At 41.5% G+C, this 27,882-nt stretch overlaps 1 protein-coding gene across 2 annotated transcripts in view; it reads left to right on the forward strand.

The window, feature by feature from the left end:
• raraa (retinoic acid receptor, alpha a) overlaps positions 1–27,882 on the forward strand; it is a 188,390-nt gene that overhangs the window by 76,137 nt on the left and 84,371 nt on the right. For both annotated transcript variants that reach the window (XM_032574246.1, XM_032574247.1), the window contains one exon: positions 6,250–7,055. In XM_032574246.1, coding sequence (XP_032430137.1) covers positions 6,902–7,055 — 154 coding nt within the window. In that variant the 5' untranslated portion in view covers positions 6,250–6,901. The remainder of the gene's footprint in view (positions 1–6,249; positions 7,056–27,882) is intronic.

Consider the following 27,882-nt stretch of genomic DNA (forward strand, 5'->3'; position numbering starts at 1 on the left):
CTGTTTAGTTTTTTTCCCCCCTGCAGCATCTTATCTCACTACTGACGTATTTATCAACCCACGCTGACGTCCTCATAAATATTGGAGAGCAGCGTGCTTGAGCGGCTTCCATTTCGTGTGCCGCTGCGTGTCCGCGCCGGGTGGCGGTGACGTTTGAGGAGGGACATCTTTCTACCAGCCTCACTAACTGACAGTTTCTGAGTTGAAACGACGCCATGTAGTAGATTTGCTGGCTTTTTTTTTTTTCTCTACAGCTTAAATGTGAAAACTCCAAGTTGTGAGTTAAGAAGTGGAAGTGAACACACCACCTCGAAAAAGAAGTCTCATTAATGTCGGCGTTTTGTCAAAGTACTGCTACAAATCTCAATGGATTCTATAGGAATGTTGTGTGACAGAAAAATGTTGCACAGTTTCCTCTAAAACATACATTCAAGCCTCCTGAGTCAATTCTTTGTCGAAGCACCTCTTTGAAGTCGCTCAGTTAGATTTAGGTGCGGACTTTGACTGGGCCATGCATATATTCTGATGGAAATCATTAATTGACTGTATGTTTAATGTCGTTCTTAAAAGTTTAAAGCCTCCGGCGTTCTTGCTATGCAGTTACTTTCCCATCAGGCGCTTTCCTTACAGCGCCTATAAAAACTATTAGCGCCTCTGGATGATTTACCTTTGTATAATCAATCATGATCAGCAAACTTTGACTTTTTTGACAAAGGAAAAACAAAAAAAAAACCCAGCTTTTAATGTCAAAGGGAAAACTGATTTCTTAAAAGAATGAAAGCATTTAAATAAGAATACTAACATAAGATAAATGATTGCATAAATATTCACCTCCTTTGTAGGGGAGTTACTTTGTATTTTCACAATGAGTGGAATGTAGTGAGTGTGTCTCTAGTGACCGTAGTTTAAACACACCTGTGTGTGTGGAAGGTCCAGTCACTGGTACATCAGTTTTTCTGGCTACCATTGATTTAAAAAAAAACAATAAAAGAATAAAACACTGAACAGAGGGAATACTTTTAAAAGACAATGCATATTGAAACAACAGGTGCATTATCTTAGACATGAAGGCATCAACATAATGTATTATTCCTCCCAGCTCAGCAGCTGCCTCTGACACATTTCAGATCCAGTTGTTCAGAAGGAAATCTGCTGCATTAAGGTTCAGTGTTGGACAGAAAATACACCTTTCTTTAGTTCTACTTTCTCTTCCTGATCACCTTTAATCTTTGCTCATGTATCCCTCCACACTCTGATCAGTGTGTACGTTCCCATGTACTGGTCCGTGTGTGAGCAGAGCTCCTCTGCGTGCCATGCGTTCCGCAGCCTCCCCCCATGGCTGCGTTTTGCGTGTGTAGCTCTCGCCTGCCCTGACCTCACGCTGCCATTTCCTGCCTTTTTTGATTATTAATTCAGTGTTTGCTGTCATAACCGATCACAGGCTCTCATGCCCTGTAACCTCTAACCTTTCCTTCCCTCTGCCTGCTATATGCCAAAGAGAGTTAAGTCCAGCTGACCCAGATTGTTTATTTTTATTTTGCCCCTCGCTGTAAGGGACGGCGTCCGCTCCCCGAGGAGACGCCCTCCATGCACCACCTTGCTTGGAAGCTGTTGAGATGAATTTGGCAAGTGCTAAGAATTCTGTTTAAATCTTTAAAAAGAAATACATTAATGATGCGACTCCAAGCCCGGGGGTCTTTTTTACTTTTCTACTTCATTGCATTTTTGCTTAATCTGAGACTGCTTTTGCTCCATAAGTGTTTATTTTTATAATACAGAAGCTCGCTTGTCAGCTGTGTATTTTTTCTTCTGTGTGCACAAAATGGCAGCAAATAGGAACGCTCTGATATGTTCATGGTGTTTTTTGGTTGACCTGTCAATAAAAAGTTTTTCTACATTTTGTATTTTCTTGTTTGGCAAAAAATGTGGGTCGCAACGAACAAATTCATGCACAGAGGCACCTCCTACCGAGAGTAGTGAGGAGAATCGGTCTATATTTATGCATTAACATGCATATTTATAGTTTTATTTTGGTTGCAAACACCCCTGCAGAGTTATATTCACGTCAGAATTTGGAACTTGGTTTCTGGGAATCCCGACGCTTCCAAAGTAGCCGTGCTCCAATTGCAATCAGTAAAAACTTTCTGGCTGCTTGCAGCATTTAAGTCAATAATGAAGTATGGCTGAGCATCTTTTGCATTCAAACTGTGTAGCAACACTTTCCCCAACAGAGGGAAAGTGTGAGATTAAAACCTCCAGAAAGCGTAATACAGTTTTTCGGTTGCCATCAGTTCATTTAAAATTTATTGCAGTATGGCAAGTTAGAGTAAAAAAACACACATTAACAGTACAGCCTCACTATTTAACCAGCTAATAACAGCGTTTTGTTTCAGTGGTGGCAAAACTTTTTTAATTAGGCCCAAAGTGTCAAGTCAAAGGCTCTTGCCAGCAATAAAATGTTATTTTGAGAGGGGAAAAAAAATAAAAAAATGTTTTAACTGCTCAACAATTTACTAATCATACAATATTTAGATGGAATTAAGTAGTCACACATTTTATTGGAAAGAAATTTGCAAATCATTGTAGATACCCTTCCCACGTTTGCCATATGGAAGAACAGCATCCAGTTGGTAAATCATTGCAAATTAAATAACGACAAAATATGGGGGAAATGAGTCTTTGCTCTGAAAACAGAACATGAACACATTATAAATAAATGCACTGAAAGCAGATTTTGGTGCAAAATCATTTTTAAGTAAAAATCAATGGACAAGGGAATGCAAAAAGTGTTATTAGAAGTTGAGTATTTTGTTTCCATCCCAAAAAGATTTCATTTTTGCAGTAGTAGTTTTTCGCTAATTAAAAATAAAATAAATAAAATAAAATCGGTAACACTTTATTTGAAGAGTTGTGCATAAGACTGACATTACACTGTCATAAACGTGACATAACACCTGTTATGAACATGAATGAGTCCTCGTGTCTATTTACGACTGTTGTCATGAAGTGTCATTAAGTAAATAATGCCACTGTTATTGCAAAGTTGACACTTTTAATAGACGTTTTATGCTAATTTTAATAGAACTTTGCAATAAAAAGGTCATTATTGACTGAATAAGGGAAAGTTTACACTTTTACTGGACTTTTAATGCAACTTCATTGCATTTCTGCATTAAAAGTGGCATTATATACTGAATGACACTTCATGACAACAGTTGTAAACAATCATGAGCACTCATTCATGTTCATAACAGGTGTTATGTTTATGACAGTGTAATGTCAGTCTTATTGCACACCCCTGCAAATAAAGTGTTACCAAAAAAAATCTACATATGAGTTAACTGCTCATATGTGTGTCATTCATAAATTCCTAAAGAGGGCCAAACAGTGGCCCCCAGACTGCATGTTGGACACCTTATGTTCTCTGTCTCTTTGTAAACTAATGATCTAATGATGGTTCGCTGATGCTTTTAAAACAGGGGCAGTGGGAAACTGCAGCTAATTTTAGCAGGCTGTTGTGTCCTCTTTTACACCATGACTCTGAAATACTGGTAATGTACTGAAGGTCCCATGACTTTGTGTGGCAGCCATGTTGGATTTTGTATTTGGGGTTTGTTAAAAAAAACCCTCCAAGTTTCCATGTAGGAATTCCATTGTCATCCCATTTAATATTTTTTGTACAGTTTGCATACTGACATATTAGAGGTCCAAATATACCAAGTCACAGTCATCATAGTGAGTTACAAAGGACTAGTTGGGAGAGTGTTTGGTTGACACCAACTTTTCTTGCCTGTTGCATATTATTTGGTCTTGCTGATGGCCTTCCACTACCTTGCAATGGCAAAACCTGCCATATATTTTGGTCACCAACATGCCGAAGCTGTACTCAGACAGAACGGCGAGGACTTCCAGATGACGCAAGAGAGAGAAAGATGGAGGAAAACGCATAACGATAATTTGTGTGCAGCTGAGCTCTGCAGAAACGGGGCAGAGAACGGGCAGAGTCGGCTCAACGGACGCAGCTGTTGTGACCAGTTTGGCCTGGAAGGAGGATGTGGAGCGTTTGTTACCGCCGTTGGCCAGTTCCAGTCTCCCGTGTGCAGTTTTCACAGCCAATTATTCACATCATCAGTCTTACCTTGCTTCCTCCCAACACGGTGTGCGCTTGTCTCGATGCGACCATTTTGTTTTTATTATCACCTCTGGCATGGTGATTCTGTGTTCATTCTCCTGCTTCTGGAAATGTTAAAATGCTTTTTTTTTTTACCTATTAGTTTCAAACATGAATGAACTCCTTCACTAAGAGCCCTTCTGAAAAGGACTTGTCGGATTAAATAATGTTCAGAGTCTGAGATAGAAAAAAATCCTTGAGGCTGCTCTTTAGCTAATTATTGTTTTGTAATCAGGTACTTTGATGTCAGAAATCTGCTTTATACATATAAAAAGGTCAGGCTATCTAAACGTTAAGCAAATTTTCACCTTTATTTCATGACTGTTCTATCATAAGGATTTAGTTTAGTTGTATTTTTTTGTACAAAGTCTACTGTACAATGACCTTGATGTAAAAACCTCGGATGGACCGTAGTGTAGCAAAGCAGTGGCACTTTCTGCTGCAGTAGGTCTTCCCCAGCCTGACTGCTGTGAGTAAATGGAATAAGACGATGAGTTCACTACAGCAGAAGGATGACTGGGGTAAGTGCACAATGGTGTAAGATGTCACCCATCATCCAAACTGCCCATTCCACATTTGACAAAGACGGTACAGCTGACTGTCCAAGTTTCAACCTGTGGGTAATTCTCCCACTACAACAGTAAAGTACCTCATGAAGATTCTCACATCAGTTCTCTGTTTGTCTTATTGGCATTTTGAGCCAAAATACCAACCTGATGGTTCTAAATTCACCTGATGCTTTTAAAAGAGGGCAGTAGTAAAATAAATATTCAACTGAAACGAGGCTTTTGTTAGTATATGTGTGAATATGTATATAAAAGACATGGCAACGTTTGTAAGACAACTGCACATCAGGCTTTATGTAACTTCAATGTAAGTTTCTTTCATGGTTTTGCATTTAATTTTGAATAAATTCGCAGTAAGGACTCCACTGAGGCAATGTTTTCTAACAGTAATAGGTATTTTATATCATACAGTCAGATATAACACCGGAAAGGTGTTATTTATATGATGTATTAGCTGACTGGAAAGGTAAGAAAAGGGGCTATAAAAGGAAATCAAAGCAGACTTGACTCGTGGCTTTAGAATACACTGTAAAAACTCTCACACCAATGCATTCCCTCCTTTCAGCGCGCATTTCCTAAACAAAGCAGGTAAATGTGGGGAAAGTGGCTTTTTATATCTTTGATAATGAGCAAATTAATAACAATTCAAATGAATGCAAAGCCTATCAAATGAACTTCTCTGAAAACAACTGCATCCTTATTCAGAATGAGGTGGAAATGCATTCATATTTATCATTTCCTCTTACAGTGAACCAAAGCTGAAGGTGTTTCTGTGGTATTCGCTCTGGCTTTATTCTCCACCTGTCTCACCTGTGGTTCGCCGGTGCAGCACAAGCTCCATGCAAGCGGGAACAGGCCGACCTGACCCCTCCTGCCATGTCCCCATTTCATTCACGCTAGAGCGCCACATTCCTGAGCATACCGGCTCATGCAAAGACACATTTCTCCCGCTTTTGCTTCTGTGTCTCTAAAACCCCCAACTCCTTTCCCCCCCCCAAAATGTATGGCAACGCTAACATCCTGTTTTGTGGTAATAATTGTACTCTTCGGTCGCGTAGCTGTCAGTGCCCCTTGCGTCCTGCTCCCGCTTTCTGCTGTGATCACAGATCTGTTTTGCTCCTGATTCAGAAGCCAAGCTTCCAGAACAGCACCTTGGGTCTCACCTTCCGCAAACCGGCGTAATTAGCAAAGTTTGCCTTTGTGCTGCCGTCTCGGCTTGTGTTTTGGCTCGGCTCCCACCGTGTTTGTGGCCTGTCACCGTTAATGAGCGCGCGCGCGCAGAGCTGCAAGGAGACATCACACACCTCCAACTTTAACACTCCATTAGATAATTAAGGAGGATGGGGTGTTTTTGTAACATTTCAGCTGAGACATTCCCGTTAATTAGCGTCAGAGGAAAGGAACAGTTTTGCTCAGGCACTTTTTTACAAAGGGATGTGATCTCTACCTTGTCACTGAAGCACTAAATGATCTCTTCTCTGTTTTTTTTTCTTTTTCTATTTATCTTTCTAGGGAGACGCTTCGCAACCCGCAAAGAAGAGGCCCGACTAAGGAGAGCAACTCTTCCATGGCATCATGTGATCTGCACATTCCCTCGGCGAGCTCTACGGCGGAGGAGTGAATTGTGAAAGCATCCCAACCACTAGCAGCCCCCCTATCACCACTATCGCTGCTCCTGTTCGCTGCCATCAAAGTCTCGTCTTCGTGACTCAACTTGCCTCTTTTTCTTTGCCTTCGTCTTGAAGATAAAGAATGGCTGTGCTGCTTCCCTGCCCCTCCAACGCCTCCTGCAAATAAGGCCTTTATAGCTCGTCGAATAATACGTGAGAAAGTAGGCATAAAAGAGCTTTTTATATTTCTGCTGTGTGTGTCTTTTTTATCTTTTTGTCCGCAGCAAGTCAGCCCTAAAGACACACATACTGACTAAACAAACAGGGTTTTTTTGTCCTGCTGACATCTACAGGAGGTGTTTTCTGAACTTTTTTAACCTTAAGCGGATTATTTGACAAACCTTTACCTGGCAGTCCTTTGGAATATCTAATGACGAAGCTTCTCTATGGGGGATTAAATCATCCCAGGAACCCGTACTGACTCCTCTTTGGTTCGGCCGCATCTTAACCAGGGGTTGATTTCGTCACTGAGCTCTGTTTGTGGGCGAGCCATCATGGCCGGGAAGGGCAACCCGGTACCAGGCGGACACCTCAACGGCTTCCCCATGCCCCCCTACTCCTACTTTTTCCCCCACATGCTGGGGGGCATGTCGCCTCCGGCTCTGTCAGGACTTCCCATCAGTGGATACAGCACCCCCTCCCCAGCAAGTAAGTCAACTTTTTTCCCTCTTTTCATCTGCCTGCTGGAGGTTTTGTGTTTCAGCTGCGTTTTACAGTGCAAGTTGCTTCTTGAATGATAGCAGTTGTTGAAGTTGTTTTACTTTCTTTGTGTGTGGGTGTGTGTGTGTGTGTGTGGGGGTGGGTGTGTGTGTGTGTGTGTGTAGCATAAGTAGAGCAATGGGCGGTGCTCCTTTAGTTTTAACGCCATGACTTTCCAAACAGCCTACTGGGGTTCTTGCAACAGTTATAATATTGACAAATATGACAATGACAACATCAGTTGCCGTATATGCCTGTTTTCTTCTGTCATATCTTTCTCATCTGTTCTTCTGTCACTCTGTGACCTTCAGCATTTTGTGTCTGGTGTTGGCTTCTGCTGCCTAGCAGCTCTGCCAGCTAAATATATCTTGCGTTTTACATTCTAATGTAATATTACTTTTACTTAGGGATGCAAGTTGACTGATCTTATCAATCAATGAATAGTTAATTGATAACCAGCCATTTTTTTTAAAACCTGAGTTTTTTGTTTTATGAGGGTTAACTGTCTTTCCATTATAAAAAGGGCAAAATGTTTCATAGTATGCTGGATGAAAAAAAGAATGAGACATAGTGAGAGTTAAGGAGCTTGTTGAGTGTTTGTATTTCAAAACCGAACGGCATAAAGTGCATTTTGCATTCCGCACCAAACTCTGTTGGACTGTTTTTCTTTCCAGTTCTGGTATGGCCCTGCCGTATTTGTTTTTGTTTCAACTGGTTCCGCTTAAGGATGACCAGCGGTGCCCTCTTCTGGATGGCGTTCAACCTACAACAGTGAAAGAAGATCTAAGCAGAGGTTATTAATCAGTTGGAACCAGTGATGTCAGTAACGCATGAACCACTTTTTTCAGTAACGAGTAATCTAACTCGCTGCTATTTCAAATCCAGTAGTCAGACTACAGTTACTTATCGAAATCACTTTGCGTTACTGTGCGTTACTATTTTCTTTTGTAATTTAATTTTATTTCCTCTACGCCTCTTGGGGAGTGACTGTCGTTTCTATGTGACAGTGTCAGCAGTGACAGAAACATCAACAATGGAGGGACAATGCTCATTTTGTTGCTGGAAAAACTATTTTGTATAGTTTTTCTATACTATACTATTTTGTATAGTTCCTGTGACTATATAATAGTCACAGGAACTATTTTGAGTTTCGCTCGCCATGCCCGATTATAAGCAGCTTTGGACTTGTTTTTTTATGAAGTCGCTTGCAGTTTTAATGAGTCGAGGGTTGCTGTTTTGGGGCTTGCAAATAAGCAGACATACGCAAGTCTGACATCCAGTTAGTTTTAGTCAAAATCCTATTATATATATGATATGATTTGCCACTTTTCTGCCACATCTTTCATTTGGCAAAAAGTTCAGTTTTGGTTTACAGAGGACCTTCTTCCACATGATGCTGTTTTCCTACGTAACTTGTTTCAAGCTGCAAATTGGGGATCGTCTGACTTTTTTGCCTTAAAGTTTCATAAAATCCTTTGTGGAGTGTGTTGGAATTTATGAAAACCAGGTGAATTTATACTGAGATTATATCCACATGTGTTCTGTTCTTTACTAATTAAGTGACTTCTGATGGTAGCTCTGGATTTTCTTTGTGTATTTGCATTGTTCTGGTCACATAACATCCCAATAAAATACTTGAAGAAAAAGTGAAAAAGTTGCAGATGAACTTTATGTACACTTTAGTAAGGCACTGTGTGCTTTGGAGCCTTCTGATGAAAGAACACTTTCATCTCATCCTGTTCAGATCATTCCTGTTTTGAAAGATGCGTGTGTGTGTGGGGGTGGGTGTGCGTGTGTGTGTGTGTGTGTCGGTAAGCAAAGAGAGGCACACAAACATGCAGAGCCGCGTCGCCTCCAGTGCTGTCCTTAATTTACAAACCCACACACACATCAGCTCTCAGACACACATGGAAATTTCAGCAGAGATCACAAGGAAATGAAGCGGGACAGTCAGACAAGCGCATTGTTTGTTTGGGGAACACAAGTTTGGCAAGTGGTCCTAAAATACATTTCACAAATACTCTCATTGTGGCTGATGGTCACGCAACAGCTCCTTTCACACAGTCTGTGAAAAGCTGTGGAATTGACTTGCAAAAAAAAGAAAAAAACAAAACACAAAGACAAAAAATGTCAAACCAGGTGAAGACTGGCTTTGAAAAGAGGAAGCCAACTTTTCTGTCATGTGTTAACACAGAAAATCTACCTATTGGTAATTAGCACATTTATTTTTCCATCTTTATAAGTTGAGATTTATCAGAGCAGAAGGTGCGTGTCATGTTAGTTCCTGTTGATTCACCGCTGCGTAGTCCTAGCAGAACATCCCGGTTCCCAGGTTAATGAAATGCGGGAAAGGCAGCTGACAAATGAGCTGGAGCAAACATTTTCTAACATCTACCACCTTGAATTTCAGTGCTGTAGTAGAACAAGAATTAGATGATCAGTTCGTTGTGCTCTTATTCATCTGCGTTGTATGATTTGTTTAAAGATGCAGTCGAGTTATCTTTTATTTTTTATCATTTTAAGCTGCTTCGATAATGGAGTACATCAATAAAATCTCTTTAGAAGTCCGAATTCCAAGTTGGAAATTTGGCTTTCTCCCATCAGTGGCTCCAAAATCCAATATGGCTGCTCTGCATATTAAACTTAGTGATCGCCACAGTAAAAAAAAATAAAAATATTTATTTGCTGTTCCAATGTTCTGTATTAAATCTTTTACACACACAGCCTTATGCAATCTCCATTATAAAACAAAAACAGTAATACCATGGCATTAGCTTAGATTGCTAGCAGGTAGCCGAGTCACTCAGGGTATTAATTGGCAAATGCCGTTTGTTTTTGAATTTAGAACTGGTTTTGGTCCCCATACCTTTCCCGCCTGCCTACCAGACTGAGACCCAGGGAAGCATTGATAAAGGAGCTAAAGATGCAGATATGGGTGGATTGTGTGAACTGGAGCTGACAGACCTGTCCTCACTCTTACAGGTTCACAGTAGGTCACCGTATTGATTCTTTTATTTAGTGTCTGCTGGAGCTTGCATGTGCAGCCAGAGATGAGGGGAAGTGAAGAACAGTTGGTGCCCAGCCCTGTCACTCCCACTTCCCCAAATACCAAACACCCCGTCTCACTCACAAAGACTAGAACTCCCGTTGGATTCCTCTTTTCACACTGTCGCGAGCGCCCCGTGTGTTTGTGTGTTTGTCTTTGTGCGTATCCAGCAGTGTTTGCCTTGCGGGGAGGCAAGATTTCTTCCCTTTTGCCTGGACAAACATTTCCTGTCTGTAAACACTGGAGAGCCAGGGACACCGCGGCTTCCTGTCATGCACGAGTGAGCGCTCACATTTACGCACATGCACAACATAAACACAATCTTTGCCCTTCAGGCTGGCTCACTTTCTCTCACTCCGGTTCCTCACGTGCGAATAACTGCAGGCACAATTCACACTTACTCGCTCTCTCTCTCTCTCCCTCTGTCGCACACACAGAGCAATCGAAACACACTACTTCCTCCTTGTCTCCTTATGTTAACTGCAACAAAGTGCTTTCAACCCTTCCTTTTCCTCTTCCTGTTCCAGATTGTATCTCTCCCTTCCTCTTGCTTCTTTCTTTCCCATTTATACACAAAAACTGCCGTCCAGTTTTTGGATGGCAGCTTTTGGAAACGGGTAGAAAAGATTTGGATGGATGAGGAAAATAGTTTGATACTTGAATAGAGAGGGGATTTACAAAATACCAGATTGAAGGCGCATCAGTAAAGCAGAGTCCTTGATGGATTTCAAACATGACAGAGCCTCCAGTTTAGGAGTAATGCATATGACGGAATGCATTTACAGCCATAACTGTTATTCACACTGAATATTGATTTTTTATTTTTTTTATTTTTCCCCCCCTCGCTGTGATTGTTAGCTCTTATAAATCTACATGCAGTTGAATTGTGGGAGCACTGATATCGTACGTATTTCTACAAATTTACGCTGGCAAGCTGTGCAGTGATTATATAAAACTAAGATGTAGTGAATGGAAGCAGCTGAAAGTCTCACTTTTCTAATCATATACATTGTTTTACTCGTGACAGCTTACTCTGTAATGTAGTAATCTTGTTGTTGAAGTCTTCTTTTTATGAAACCTGCTATCAAAACAGTCAACATCTTATCCAAAAAGTTTTCTACAGTTAGTTTTATCAGGAAGAATACATGAAGGATGTATGAAAAATAAAAACTTGTACAACTTCAGATCTGAGAAACTTTATGGTCCTGACATCTGTTTGAGCAGACCAGATCACTCTTAACACACCACTCACTGCAGTAAGATTAACTTCAGAGCCATCCTGATAATTGGAGCGTCCTTAAGGTTGTTGGAAGGGGAAAATTGGGACAAAAATTGGCATAAAAACTTTGCAACGTTAACTAGAGATTAAGAAACATCCATCCACTTTTTGTACCTAGAGCAGTCTTTAAAGGAGAGTAGGAGTACTCACTCTCTATCTTTGATATTGCCAATTAGTGGCTTAACATCCATGTTGTCCTTATTAATGGCCTTTCTTTTCCAAGAAAAAGCCTGTTTCTGTTCCCACAGTCATCATTCTCTTAAGTTTCACACCACAAATCATCCATATATGGTCGTTCCTTTCCATTTTACTCAGGTTCGACTCCAACCGCTCTTTTAGAAAAGGCTTATGATATGTTTGTATAATTTAAAGTTGTTTTTTAAGAAGCTTCAAAGTTTTTCTGTCTCCACACTTCGATGAAAGTCTGAAACGGCCTTAAAAGTGGATAGAAACACGGAACACACATTCCTAAAGGCCGGTCTTCTTTAAAAACTCAAAGCACTTACAATTAAAACCTCGATTTGCTGACCTCCTTTTCTATCCTCCTTCACCTTTTCCTCTCTAAGCTGTTGACCTCCTCTATCTCAGCCGCTTTCAACAAACCACAGTAGACCAATTATTTCGACCAAGCCAAGCAGAAGGGTTAATCTAGCCCTAAAATGCGCTGTTTTCTCTCTGCCTTGAAGCCCAACCTCTAGGGCTGCGTCTTCACATCACATTATCTGAGAATCAACGGGTTAGGCTACTCACTGGAGCAGATCAGCTGAAGGTATTGACATTACATTCATCGCCTGCAGCTTTATTAGTTAGTTGAATATTATCAGCAGATTGATTCCACCCGTAAACCTAAACATGCACACACCGCAGTGCTTTCTATCACATAATATCCTCCAGTGCTCATTACGTGCAGTTTCACACACCAGAATCCTCTAAACTCCGCTCATGTGAAGATGTTGAACTATTCAGAAATAGTGTCGATTGGAGCTCTTATTATCATAAAGCAGTCCGCTGTCAGTCTAGCTGCTCTAGCGTGCCGCTGATTTACTAGGCGAGTGTTATTACGGATGGTAACAAATGGAGTCGACTTGCTACCTGCTGCCACGGCGGACTAATTGGTTTTTACCCACAGAGGCCGCTTGTTTTACCAAACACGGTAATTGTTTGCTACAGGCTGCTTTTTCCTCAGCCACCTGCCACATGAGCGCCATCTCTGTTGACTTATTAAGGCTTAAAATGGCATTTATGAATGTAGTACAAGGGCCAATAGCAGAAACATGCTGGTTTCAGACTCCAACAAAGCTTGTGTTTGTGTCTGTGTGCTATCTGTCCCATTAAGCAGCCCGTGGTGGAACATATAAACCGCGGGTAAATGTGAATATGGTAATGTCGGGCAGAAGGGGTGTGTGTGTGTGTGGGTGTGTGTTGCTTTTCGAGGATGGACAGGTGGTTCCTCTCTGCCTCGGTGGTCTGCAGGATTCCAGAGAGCAAGTTAGTATGCTGCGCAGGTGGCAAAATGAACCCCCAAAAACAAACTCCTTTTTTTGTTTCTATCTCATACTCTTTTCACACATGTTTGGTAGAGAAAAGGATGATGAGAGTTAAAAGCATTTTAGTTTTGGTCACTATTGTGCGGGTATGGTACACACTACCAGATGCCAGGCTGCGTTTAGCAGCATCAGGAATCCAAACACACTCTGCAGCCTCTCTGGGGAGCTGGTTGTCATCACTGGGAAGTCATTAGAGGGGTGCCAAATTCTGCCACTTATTAAACATGGAGTGTCAGACATTTCCCGCACTGAAGCGCAGCACTTCACCACCAACTTAATGGCCTTATTAATTAATTGTTCTGCAGTGGAATGAGGGAAAAAACATGAACACGTGAGGCTTTGTGTTTGGACATGTTCAAAGGAGCCGCCATCACCGATGCCTCTACATCCCTGACACGTTTCAGCTTTTGGGAATATAAAACTGCTTTATAGTTCTTTTATTTTTATGTCTTTTCTATGTATATTTTTTCAGATGTACAGAGGTACATGTTGCATACTTTCTGTACACTTATCTGTGAGGCAAGTTTATTTTAACCCTAATCATGGTAGGAAGAGTAAGGCTGCAGCTAGCGATTATTTTAGTAATCGGTTATTGTATCGATTATTCTAACGATAAATTGATTAATTTGTATTAAAATGCAAAATATTGGCACATTCTTCAGATTTTTCATTTAACTACCTAAGCCTGTTGTATATAATATTAAAAATACATTTTAAAAAATGCAAATACATAAATATATAAAATAACATTTCAGTGTTTAGAATGCAATAACACAGCATTTCTTGTACCCTTGATTATTTGTAGAAAATGATGCATCTGCAGCTAAAAAAATACTTCTAACATCAACCTGCGAAAAGCTTATCCCTTTCAATACAACGTAGGGCTAATCTGTTGATTATTTTTTAGATTAACCGATTGAGTAGAAAAGATGCTGAATAGGGGATATATAGATATTTTTTATTTTTTTTATTTATTTATTTTTTTTAGAGAATTTGAACCAGGTGAAGCTAAAACTGCCACTTGAGGAGTTTTACCTTGAATGCAAGCAATATATACTGTGTCATTTCCACAAGTGGTCTTTTTTTTTTTTTAGTTTATATCGATTAGTCTGATTAATCGTTTCAGCACTAATGTAGAGCGTTGGCTGATTGCATGTACTGGTACTGGCGTAATTCAAATACAGCTTAGGTAAGATGTTCACATTCACATCATGACTTTTTTTGAGGTGGAACCATTATATAGCACACCCTTCACTGGAATTGTACCTTTCCAACATAATCTAGCTAGATATTTAACCACTCTTCTTTTCAAACTGCTAGAGTTTGTTTAGGTACGGTGGTTTCCATACAGTTTGATATGCCTTACCAGGGCTCTGGTAACGCCTTTGGTGAACAAAGTAATCCTCCCTTTTTTATTTTCTGTTCTTACTTCATTTTTCTCTTTTAGATTGTTTTACAGTTTTACCATTTATTATCACACAGTAGATAGTAGTCCAAGTTTTCCTGTGTGCTCTATCTGCGTCAGTCATGTGCCAGATTTTATTTGCTTGAAAACAAACTCATTAAGATCTGTTTACTCACGGACACCTGAAATGTTTCGGACGATATGCCGGGCGATTGGTTCCAATCTCTTCTGCGTCCTTCCAGCTCACTGAGCAGGCTGTATGAGCTCTCTGATGACTGCCTCTGGTGTTGATGTCAGAATCGCGTGTGTTTGAATGTTTCTACTACATTCATGAATGACTTGATGACATAAAAGGTCAGCATCCCTACTCACTTATACTCGGGTAATGGCCTGGAAGAGGCTTCAGTAAGCAAATATTCAGCCATTAAGTGCGTAAGTCCTTCCTTGTTCACCTCTTTTTGTTTTGTTACTCACAGTAGGTGGCCTTCATGGTTTTTATTGGGTCTTAAAGTCAACACATCTCTAACTCATTAAAAGAGATGCACCAAGGACACTGCTGTTGACCAGAATCAGAGGATTTTCAGCATGCTTGGCTCTGACCGGTGACCGGATGGACAGATATTCAAAAACCTTTATCCAGTCATCAAACGCACAATACCTAAGTACTATATAGGCCAAAACAGCAAAACTCTTTGGTGTGGAAGTTGTGACTCGAAGTCAGCTTCTTTTAGTTTGACAAGTGTTTTAAGTAAGAGGGCAGAGATGTAAGGATGTATTCACACCAGACCTGTCCAGTCCGCTTCAAATAAACTCTAGTTTGTTTGCCTAGAAAGCCTGGTTCATTTGGGAAGGTGTGAATCGCACTCTGACGCCGACCAAACAAGCGAACTCTGGTTTAACTAGAAACCTTTCAGTGTGAAAGTGAACCGCGCCAGCTGAAAATGTACCAAATGTTTTTACTCTGGTCCCCAATCAAACTGAATCTACCGGACTGTCGGGTGTGAAAACTGTACAAGATGCTATTTTGTAAAGACACACAGAGCAAGAGAGCAAAACCTTTAGCAGATAACTAGAAAGCTGATCAAAGTACTGTAAAGTTTCTCTTCCATTTCTCTGTTGCTAAAGATAGTTAGAAATGTTCACTCAATCATTACTTTGTCTTGGTTTTAAAATATTTGCAGTAATATTACAAGAACTTTTCTCTTACATAATTAATAACCTTCTCACATAAAAGCTGTTCTTACATCATTATATTAAAATTTTTAGGGTATATTATGCACATGTCTTCACTTTTTCTCAGATTTTTCCTGTTGACTGAATGAACTTATTGAGGCTCAAAGTCCTTGTACCTCTTACTCATTATATCAGGTGAGAAAGAGTAAAAATCTGTTTATCTGAGTCGTACAGTGCTGGGGGAGAAGTGTGACAGTGAGCACTGGAAGCATTCGGTACAGATGTGACAAGAGTGGGAGTAGAAACACACACACTTGAGACACGAGCTTTGGCAGCAGCTATGCCCTCAACCATCCTCCTGTGCCAAAATACCGGCGAGCTCCACTGACAGTCTCCTCTCCTCCCTCCCAGCTTCCACTTTCCTTCCCTCCTTCCATCTTTCTTTCATCATACCTGCAGACCCCACAGTCTCCTCATTCCTCTCTGTGTCTCTATAGACCCTCTCCTCTCCATGATACTTGACAGGGCTATTATTACCATGGCACCAATTTATTTGCAGCCTATTATTTTCCATTTGCTTTGAGGAGACCCTTGGCCAAAATCCCTGCCCACAGGTCTCAGTCCCAGCCGCAGGGTTTACCCCCCTCTTAGTAGCCTGGCAAATCTGATCCACTACCACTTTTTCCTTCTTCTTTATTTCTCCCTTTTTCCTCCTTTCTTTTTTTACTTCTTCTTCTTCTCCCTCTCACATTCTTTCTTTCTTTCTACAGGTTTTCCCTTCCATGACCGCTTATGCAAATAGAGGCCCTCCTTTTCAAAGAGCTGTCTCTCCATAATCCGATGGATGGCTCCATTTCCACTGCTCTACACTCTCACACACACACAGAGAAAGAGAGTGAGAGAGAGGGAGAATCACCTACTCTATCAGGAATACAAGGACACATGCTATCTCTCATAAACATTCACCGATCCACACACACAAACACTCAGCAGACAGGATGCCCTTCTCTGCAGCAGCTGTGTTATATTTTGAGCAGCCAGCACTCTAAGCGGTGGTTGGGCCGTAACGACTTAAAAAGCCAGCAGGCTGTCGCCAGCAGCCACGCAGCACTCAGTTGGGTAAACACTGGCATAATCTAAATCTCTCTCTGATGTGCTAGAACAAGTCGCTTTATTTCTGCGCTCCTCAAAAAGGCCCCCGAAGGAAGTCAAGACAAGGGTAAAGCGATAACTCTCCTCTTTTTTTTTGTGTCCCCCTCCTCTCAGACTGACCCTTTCTTCACTCGCACGCATACGTCTCTATCTTCTCACAGCCCGTTTCGCAATATCCATTTCAGAGAGCCGTAAATCACTCCGCTGCCTACATTCAAATGTCAGGGCTTCTCTCCAAGGCATCGTTCCTCCAACTGTCCTTTGATAAGCGAGCGGGAATGATGGCATCCGTAAAATATAGAGCGGTTACCTAATGGAGGAGACAGCGGAGGAAGAAGGGAAGGAAGGAAGGAGCGAGAGAGTGATTAAATTATCAAGCAGAGCTTTGCCCGTTGTCCAAAGTGGGGAGGGGGTGTTCAGAGGGAAAGCCCTTTTCTTGGAGGCTAATGCGCTTTCTCAGCCCGGCACAATGGGACTCTGTTGAGGAAAGGAGTTAAGAGCAGCTCTGTTGGGCCAGAGCTTATGGGGCCACCAGGTCTCTCCTGGCACCTTTCTAAGGGGCCCCGGGCCATACTTAACCTCCAGCCTGTCTACCACCATTAGCACATAACCTCATCAGGGTGGTAAGATAATGCCCCTGTGACAACATTAGCACATTATAGGTGCTAGGTGTACCACAGCCTGTCTAATGCAAATTGAGTGGTGGCATGTTTAATTAATCATTAGCATTCCAGAGGTTCGTGGACGGCTTTGCTTAACGCTGTTTTCGTTCCTTCTGTCCTTCTGCTGTTTGTTTTCACCTGCTAGTGTTCATTGGGAAAATGAACACTTAGCCTAGTTATTGTGTTACTAGCAGATATTCAACTCTTTAATTTAGTTTAATTCAGAAATACTTTATTAGTCCCAAAGGGAAATTAAACATAGTTGCGACTCATATTAATTGAGTTTGGTTGGGAAAGACTGTCCTTTACTGTCAGTATTACAGTGGTTCTGAAGAAGCCTCTGACTGAAGACACTCTGTTGTTGTATAACAGACTCATGAACAGGATGCTCAGGGATGTTCATAATGTTTTTCATGTTATAGGCAAGTAAATTGAATATTTCACATGCGGATATAAGAAACCTTGCCACAGAAAAGTTCAAGATGGCCGCGATGACCGTCAGGGAAAATGTATTTCTGCCAATATTAATCACTAATGATTATTTTGGGTGTCAAGTCATACATAATTGGAGCCATAGAAATCATATATTAGGATTTTTTAAAGACATACAGTACAGTTGTGTCCAAACTTTTGGTCTGTACTGTATATCACTCTAAACTTTATGCCTTCATACAGGAAACCAGCTCATGTCTAGTTGCACTGACCACATTTACATTGTATAGCTTTAAAAAGAATCACAAGTTCAATTTCGCAAGACCAACAGAAGATCATCCACCCATGCATTGTTTCCTGCTTGGCGTAATTATCCAGATATTCCTGTCCCACGCCAGAAGGGAAATGTAGTCCATCCAGCAAGTTCTTGTTTTCTTTCTTATTGGACATGCTCGGAAAACCTTCAAAGAGAGTAACCTCATCAAATACCCTGACAGCCTCTACTACTTCCACTCCAAACTCCGCTGTGGTCCTAGAGCTCGTCAGTCCGTCTCTAAGGGTGGGTCCTGATGTGCGATGGACGAAGCTCATTTCAGGAGCCTTTTCTGGGTTGCTGTGGTCAGGATCTATCTCCCATGGCTGTAGGTGCGGTCTGGAAGGGAGACAGACCAGTAAATTGAGTGCTTTGCTTTGGCTCTGATCTTTCTGAACCGCGACAGGCCAGAGGAGCCACCGCACTGCTGAAAAGTGAACGGATTTTCTATTAAAATGCTCATTTTCTTGAGGGATCCTGAATGTAAGTAAGGATCTATTTGGATCAGACAAATATATTAAGATGAATGTGCAGTCTTGGTGATTGGCTGGTGTTTACACACACACACAGTCTACAGAAGACTACAGACGTCTTCAAGATGGCTAAATAAGGAGGAATTATTTAAACCCATGGAACATTTTCTGCAGAGAAAAGCACCAAAGTTAATCTGAGAGCACAAAACTTCAAATCAAATCACCACATGTTCTCTAGCCTAGGATTTGGATCTGTGGTAAATATTTAGGGGTGCAATTATTGCTGCTGTGTAGTGGACAGGAATATAAACACATGTGCTCCAGACGGGATTAAAATTTGAGAGCAGCACATGCAAAATTAAAGTCAACAGAGCTCACTTGCTTAAATAAATTCCCTCTGCGTAATGTATCCTGTGAACATGTGCAGCTTCAGGCGCAGATGTGGGGCGTCCAACCTGGTGAGGCCCACAGATTGAAACATAATCCAGAAGACAATTTGTATACGTCTCCTAAATTAGGGGCTGGACATTTGTGGTTTGTGCTCTGTGTTGGGAGGCGGGTGGAGGACGTGTGGTTCATTGCACTTGTTGAAAACATTTTTTACTGATTAGCCAGGAAGAGAGTGCTAATGATCGGTTATGAGCTGCTTTTCTAAAGCTAGAAAAGTATCAGAACACAATTTGCCCTCTTAAATATAACTAATGTGTCGTTTGTCATGCAAAAAAGACGCACTCAGTCTGTCAGCCATACCACTTCTATACAACTGAGCCAGAAACATTATTTTGCATTTTAAACTTTCATTACTTAATTAGTCTGACCGAAAAAAGAAGCCTGAGGTCTGTAACATGTAACACGAGGTCACCGGTTAACCTGAAGCGCAGAGTGAAGGCTTCCATGTTGATGTTTTTTTTTTTGTTTGTGCCTGACCTCAGGGTGTTCATTGTTGGCTTTCTCAGCTAAGCTGTTGGTGGTTGTGAAAGTAGTGTGATCTGCTGCTGCTGTGAAGCAACTCCACCACATTGACACTGACAGATGAACCTCTGCCAAGATTGAGTCTGAAGTCTGAGATCATAATTCCTAGGACTTTAGGAGAACATTTTCCCTGTCCATCAACTCTGACAAACTTGCAGTGCTGGGTTGAAGTAATTAACCCGAACTACACCAAAACACGTAACTTTGGTTTAAAAAGCTCACATGGTATGAATTTTTGACAAAAATAACCAAAGATGACACACACGTGTGAAATTTATAGGTGTTATTTAATGCGCATTTTGAAGTATCACATTAGGAGACAGCTGCAAATTGGAAACTTCAAAATGACTTCCTCAATTTTGCAAAAAGAGTTTTTGTGCTCTTTTGAGGAGGTTTTTTCTGAAAAAGAGTTGATGCGCTAAAGGGAAGATGGAAATGCGTTTGCAGAATAAGTTCTGACGTAGCGAACATTTTCCTCACATGAGGTTTCCTCATGCATTGGAATATTTCTTACTTTATGTCGACAGCGTTCAGCACCGGCAATATTAGTTGACATAACAGAACACTCACAATTTGATTTTTCAGAAACGTTTGTTCCTTCTAGTTTGCAACATCTATTTCCTGTTTACTACAGCCATGCGTAGAGTCAGCTTCTGATGAAATTACGCTTTGTGTAACCTATCTGATTCGCTCCTAACCAAAAGATGTAAACTAGCCTAATTCACATTTTTCTTTTTTTTTTGCGACACTTTCAAAGTTCAGTCAAAATTCACCTGACAATTGAATAGAAACATAGCTATAGGTTTATTTGTAGAATAAGTACACATTAATTTGGGGCTTAGTTGACATAATATTAGTACTTTATAGCATATAATCACACATTTGTTGATATTAGCTGTTTATTTAACTGCCATCCACACAGGAATGATTTTATTAAAACAGGATTGTTTTTAACCATTTGTCCCCGTGTTCATATGGAAACAAATTCCACAGTGAAGTTTCACCCTTGCTTATTCATGTGGACAGCTAGAACACTTCTTTTGAGAAAACATCATATTAGCCAAACCTCTAAACCTCTGTTTGTCTTGGAGTTTTTTGACACTGAAAGGAAAATAGACTTTGTCATCACTCCACAAGAATTGTTGTTCACCATTCTTCTTTCCTAGTGTGGAGATTTTATGCATGTCCAGTGCTCCATGATTAGCTCCACCCAGAGGTCTGGGGGAGTAAAAACAGCGTTTTAAGTCATTCTCAGTGTTTCCATGTGGATGAAACCATTTCTGGAAACGGTCCCATGTGGACACGGGTGTTTCTGAAACTGACAACTCGTTTCACAAAAAGAAGTTTGTGTGGATGGGTCCAGTAAACAGCTTGCAGTGACCTGTGATTTCATTGAAAATAGTGAGCATCGATTTATATTGATCTCTCACACATCGCCTCTACTCCTTGTACAAATAATTGATTGGCTATGCCAGGAATTCTGGAAATAAATAAATTCTTGCATTTTTTTGTATTTAAGTTCTTAAGAAGAAATCTCAAATGGACAATGTTGGTATCAGCGGGACAAAGCTTTACAAGAACCAAATCTGAGTTTAGCCCCAAAAATTCTGAACAGCATATCTCTAGTAGGAGCAGCATGGAGGAATAGTTCAGCATTTTTACAAACCATAACTTTGTTAAGGTTGGTGTATACAAGGTCAAATCTGATTTTCTATTGGCTGTCAGACTACCAGATTCAGCACAAAGCTCCCCGGAGCGACGAGGCTTTGGTGACTGATTGCAAATAAAGAGGTCAGTGGACACAACACACCTGAGGTCAAAGCCAAGACCTCCCTCTGGTCCATGTAATCGCTCATAGCTGGAAAACAGGACACAAGGCAGCAGAGCAAGTTGGACAGGGAGAAACTGAGAGAAAGGTGACGAGGGAAACGAAAAGGCCACACTGAGCTTCTTAAATCACAACATGCCCAGACGTACCCCACAACAGGAGCCAATGAGGTATCAGGAAAAGATCTCAGAGAAACCTCAGACGAGAATATCCCAGAGCAAAAAATACCTCAAGCCCACTCTGATCCATATGTTTCAGGGGCTTTTAATGCATTTTTCTTCATCACAGTACAGATGCAGCTGTAGTATTTTATGCTGATTGTGTTTACTGTACCCAGAGAAGGAAAGACATCAGGTGATGTCAGATCTGGGTTTGTGCTGATTCAGTATTTACTCATCAAACATTACTATTTCCTGTAAGCACTTGGCCAAACCTCTCTAAGTCTACCTCAGGAGCTGACTATGTGCCTCTCTCTCCCCGCCAATGCCATCCACCAACCCCCACACACCTCCGCTTTGTACTCCACTGTTTAGGACTTTTGATTCTTTCCCAAGAATCAAAAGTCCTAAGCTGCTTTTCGCAAACTCTTTAGTGTGGCTGTGTGACTTTAAGATGGCCTTAGTAGTCAGTCTGTGTACTCAGCGCGGGTGAGCTGTTTGACCTGGAAAGCGGCGCCGCTGTGAATATTAAAGCAGAGCCGAAGGTTCTCATGGGTGTGTGCGAGACAAGCTAGTGTGTTCTAGCATTTGATTAAATCCAGAAAACGTCCACACCTTTTTAAATGATCTCCGCGCGAGTTTGTCTTCTTTTGTCCCCGTGGGTTTGGCTGTGCAAACACTTCATGAATAGAGCACGGACAGCAAGCGCATTAAGTGTGTTTCTGGGGCAGATATGCTGCCGCAGAAGACATCTTTCCTTTTCCTTTTTTTTTTTTTTTTTGCTTAAAAAAGAAAAACCCTTCATGACAAAACCAGACTGCTGAGACTGAAGGTGCAGACGGAAAGTGGCGGAGGAGCTCCCTGGAAAGCTTTCTGATGGCAATTATTATTCTGAAGGTAGTCATCTGTCTGTCAACACCTGTGGTTGCTTTCCCTTGAGTATTGACTTTTGTCCATTTGTCACGAGTGTAGACTCAACACAAACCCACCCAAAGTCGGTTCTCATCGCAGCGAAAGCCATGGGACACTGCGGTCTCTTTTCAGGCAAGCGACTTTTCAAAAATCGTTGATTGATTTTCATATACATTGCTTGAAAACTGATTTGGAGATCATGCACAATTGTTTTGTTGCCTAAAATTTGTGATTGTCGCTACGTGTTGGTCCAGGATTAGTAAATGCTGCACGTCATCGACTCCATGGACTCTGCTGGGTTCGCTTTGGATAGAAACTTTTAAAACTACTTTGAATAATTAATTGATCTTACTGTACTGTTTGATCACTGGAACCAATTAGAATGTAGCTGTGATTGAACTGAAATGAGTTTTTGTAAAATGTCTTGAGATGACATTTGTGAATTGGTGTAATATAAATAAACTGAGTTGTGTGAAAATATGATGTTTCTCTTTCTCGTTTCCCTTATATTCTTCTGATGCATGTCCAGTATTGGTGATTAAAGTTAATGATGATGATCACCTCATCTGTATTTGACTTTTATGTAACCATTGTTGGATTTTTTTAAGGACTGTAAGTACGTTAAAATAGGGTTTGTTGTTCAGTACTTTAATCTTTGCTTTGAGATGATAATCAGAAATGTTTCTGGTTCTGTGTCTAGATGTGAGTTCTGTTCTGCTCTCGTCTGCTTTGCAGGTTTATGATCTATAAGTACATTTGAGTATATTTTACAGGAATTAGCTTTAAACGAAATGAGTTTTTTCTACTGGAAGCTTTTTTCCGTGTCAGTATTGCTTTAGTTGTTGTGTTTCTGGGCTCCACTAAGGCAAAGGAGTGAAGACAGTTTTTTTTTCTTTTTTGTTTCTTGTTTTTTGTTGGGGTTTTTTTTTTTTACACACGCACACACACACCGAGGGAAATTCGCCGCTGTGCTTGAATACTTCAAAGCTAGCTGCCCCTTGAGGAACTTCAAACGCTGGGGAGGCCATTAAAAGACAAAAATTATTTTCTGTAAGGTCGTGATTTATTTGATTGAAAAATGAAACCACTAACCCAACAGACATTATTTTCCCTTTCCAGGGCCTGCTTTACCAGGCACAACCCAAATTGTTTCCAGGTGGGAATCCTCTTAAGAGCAGAAGGGCTCTGCTTGAGGAGCCCCGGCCCTCCGTGCTTTCTCTTGTCCTCCAGCTCTCCTGGCTTCGTTTCTGCCGCTTCCTTATGTCTGTTCTTCCTCAGAGTGAAATTTCTTCATTAGCTGCATACTGAATAAACGCACAAACACACACACACACAGACTTGTCTGTTTTAATGCCATTGTGTTCAGCGTAGTGTAAACTCAGCCTTGGCCTGCAGCGCTCGAGTACAGTCTCGCAGCCATCAGTCAGGGAAGAAAAGATAAAAGAGGTGGAGAAAGAGGTTTGTGAGTGCGTCGGGGAGAAATGGGTAAGGAGTGAAATCCTAGCGTGTGAGAGAGCGACAGGCTTGAAGTGTGTGGCAAGAAGAGGAGACAGGTGAAAAGCATGTTGGACTGAATAACAATTTTACAGTTTTACGAGACGGGCACTGAGGAGAACTGAGTGAGGAGGACGACGAGGTGGAAGTCCAGTTAAATAATTGACAATCTGTTGTCGGTCCTGAAAAATGGAAATCCAAGGTTGGTGTCATGTATTTATGATCACCCAGAGGGAAATGCATCAAGCAGCCTCAGTCTGTGAATTATTGTTTTGGCAACGCAAACTTGAGGAAAAAAAAAAATGTCCAGACTCTTGTTTACAAGCTGATTTGAGTTAACTTGTGGAAAAAAATGTGCTATGATCCTCCTGAAATCCCAAAAGCTCAGTATTAGCAGTGCAAATCTGTGTGTGCATTGTGCTTTTGCTGCTGACATTATTTAACTGGAAAAACACAGGCAATAGCCACAAACCTTTGCACCTTCCCATGCGACTCCACATACAGAACTCACCTAGAACTGGTGCCATTTGCCCCACATTTTCCCTAACCAAAGTTCGATTGATGTGTTGGTGCCTTGTTTTCTGGGGGAAAGGCTTCATGAGGCACTAATATTTAGCCTTCAGAGCTGCGACATGGTCTTGCTTCTGGGTTAATTTCCCAAAAATCTGAGGGTGTTAGTTTAGTTAGAACTATTGTTCATTTGCATGGAACGTCCAGTTCCATGTTTCAGAAGGGGTGAATGCGTAATCAAAGTCTGATGCGGACCAAAAAACAAACACTGCTCCAGCTACAAGCCTAGGTCTCAGTTCAGTTGAAGTGAACTCTAGTGCAGTTTGAATGAATATGCCAAGCGAACCAAAGACCCCTTCAAAATCAGGAAATGGACCAGAGTGCAGGGTATTCTGGGTAGATTTAGTCAAAACCAACGCACCAGTCCAGCGCTAGCCGGAGAAATGGCTTGTGGTCTTTTGCCAAAGACAAAAGGGAAATCCTACAACTGCTCAAATCTCATGCCACCCGATTGTTTACACTTCTTGAAGAAGGTGGTTGCTCTCTGTGTCTTCTTCTTCAGAGGTTTTTGCGTTGTTTTCTTCAGTGGTTTTTGGTAGAGCTCCACCACAGGAGGTGAACAGGTTTATCAAAGGGCTTGATTTATTTGACTCAGTGCAGTGTGAAAGCGAACTACACCAACTGAAAATGGAACAAATGATGCAATTTTGGTCCCTAATCGAACCGAGTCTACCAAGATGTGTAAAACATCCTAAAGGTGTTAATTGGAGTTAGGAGAACTTGCCCTGAATCAGAGAGTAAGAGCAACAATGTAGCATGTACTGCCAAAAACCGACTATATTAATATAGGTTTTTGTTTTTTAATGATTTTGTTGTTTGCACCAACTAGCCTTGTAGTTCCTCGACAGTGATTGCAGTGTACTTTAGAGCATTCATTTAAACTTCCATTCATTGTCTTCTGGTTATCTCTGATTGATTTGTGTGGTAACAGATCCAGAAGGGAAACCCAGTGTGCCCCTAAACCAGTGTTTCTCAGTTCCGGTCCTCACGCCCCCCTGCCCTACATGTTTTAGGTGTTTTCCTTCTGCCATACATCTGGATTGAATATGTGGGTGATTAACAGGCTTCTGCAGCACTTGATGATCATGCAATCATTTCAATCAGCTGTTCTGGAATAGAGATACATCTAAAACATGCAGAGCAGGGGGGCCTGATGACTGGAATTGAGAAGCGCTGCCCTAAACCCAGGTGTTTGTATTAACTCTAGAATCGTTAATATTGTGGTTGTTGTTGGTTTTTTTTTTAATTACTACCAACGATTCCAAATCTAGCATTTTCCATAACAGAGGTTAGCAGCTCAAAAGGATAAAACAACCACTTGTCTGTATTCCCTTCTGCTTTCCTGTTGTCTTCTGAACGTCTGGCTCTCTCTCGCCCTCTCGCAGCCTCTGTTAAAACAGATGAGATTTGAGTCACCTGTCAGGGCTGAGCAAGGTTAAAAAGAGTGGTTGGTTGTTAGATAGCGGACCATAATAAAAATTAAACTTGGCCCATCTTTTTCCTCTCAGGGCCCCAACACAATTAATTTCACACCAAAAGACCTAAAAGTTGTCTTGTTACAGCCACAATTTAACATGGAAGCACTAATATGCTTGAGTCATAATAGGATTCATTCACATTGTAAGAAATGGATGGGGCATCCTATGAAATATAATTGCAACAAAGCATTGCATGTGCTGCACAACGGACGTTACAGCTCCTCGGTGGTTGAGGTTTCTGTCGCCTTTGTTTGTGTTGCTGGCAGCAGAGAGAAGGAAGACAATCTGTTTTCCCGCATCTCACACGCCGACATTTTCCCCGACGATCCTGCGGTGTGAGCATGTCCGCCACTCGTGTCATGAATCACTCGTTTCAAATCTCTCCACGCGTTTATCCCCACTGTTTGTTTAGAAGTGCTTCTGTGTGTGTGTGTGTGTGTCTACACCGCTGATGAAATTGCATCTCTCTCCCCCTCCTACCCTCCTCCAGTACCAGCTCCTCCTTCTAATGTTATCTCACTTCCTCTGGGCCCCTGACAAACCCACCAAACAGGGAGAAAATAGAGCACTTTATTGGGACGCCTGTCAGGGCTCCCTCTGGATTTATGACCACCAGACAGCGTTTATCACTCAGCCGAGAGAGGCAGAGTAAAAAAAAGGAGGGGTTTGGTGGTTGGAGGGCTGGGTAGGGGTAGAAGAAAACAGAGAAAAAAATGGATAAAGGAGCAGAATGAACCGGAGTATGCAGTGTGCTCTTCACCTGCAGTCAAAGATAGGAGTGAAGGTTTGCAGCCACACCTGGGAGGAGAAGCTGGAGTTGATGGAACGACTGAAAAAGGAGGAGAAGCACTTAAAGCTGTAGTATATAACTTTTAGATATAATGGGTTTTTTTTTTTTTACATGTCGCCATGTCGTGACAGTGTGTTCTGAGACGGATAATCTGTGAAAAGATTGATGTCCTCCGCCTCTTCCCTGAGCTACTATTGCTGTCTGAAGAAATGCACCAAAAACAACCAGTCAGAGCCAGGAGGAGGGGCTTAGCGCTGTCAGTCATCCTCATGTACTCTCTGCTACCATTCCAGGAATACCGTTTATCTTCCAACATCGATGCTAATGCTAACTTGCCTTAATATTCGTGACATGCTAGCTGCAGCGTAGCAGAGAGCAAAGGGTGGGAAAGAGAGTGTGATTGACATCGCTAAGACTGTCCACTGGCTCTGTTTGGTTGTTTCTAGTTAGCACAGGGAGACGGCAGAGGTGCTCGATTTTTTTTTTCCATTTTTTCACAGATTATCTGCCATGGCATACTGACAGCTTCAACATACAGTATATGTAAAAAAAAAAGAACCCTTACTTATTAAAGTTATATACTGCAGCTTTGAAGGATTCATTAGCACATAGTGGCTTAACTGGCAAGATATGGAGCTCTGCTGGGTTTTTTCGGGCATCTTAGGCTATCCTCTTGTGGACTTGAAGTGGAAGACTTTGCTCCTCTCTTGCTCTATCCTTCCTTCCCCTCAGGAGTTCCCCTCTGTGTTTTTCTCCCTCTCCGGTCTATTCCCTCTCTTCTTCTTTTCTGAATCGTCTCCTAACACCAACCCCTCTAGTTTTCGTGTTCTTCCTCCACCCTCTCGCTTTCGCTCTCTCATTTTCTCCTTCTCCTCTCCAGTGTTGAATGTGCATTAAGATTTAATGCCCCCAAACAAGCTTTCAGTGTTAGCCCACAGAGAGTGTCAGCGGGGGCTCTCTCGTTTCCCTCCCCCGTCCCTTCTCCTCCTTCTCCATCTCTCTCTCTGTCTCTGCGCCGTGTGAATCAGAAATAACACACAAGCTGAGGCGAACGCCACCCGCTTTGGACTGTTTTTCCGCACACTGCACCTT

This window comes from Xiphophorus hellerii, chromosome 10 (genome assembly GCF_003331165.1).
Source record: "Xiphophorus hellerii strain 12219 chromosome 10, Xiphophorus_hellerii-4.1, whole genome shotgun sequence".
Taxonomy (NCBI): Eukaryota; Metazoa; Chordata; class Actinopteri; order Cyprinodontiformes; family Poeciliidae; genus Xiphophorus; species Xiphophorus hellerii.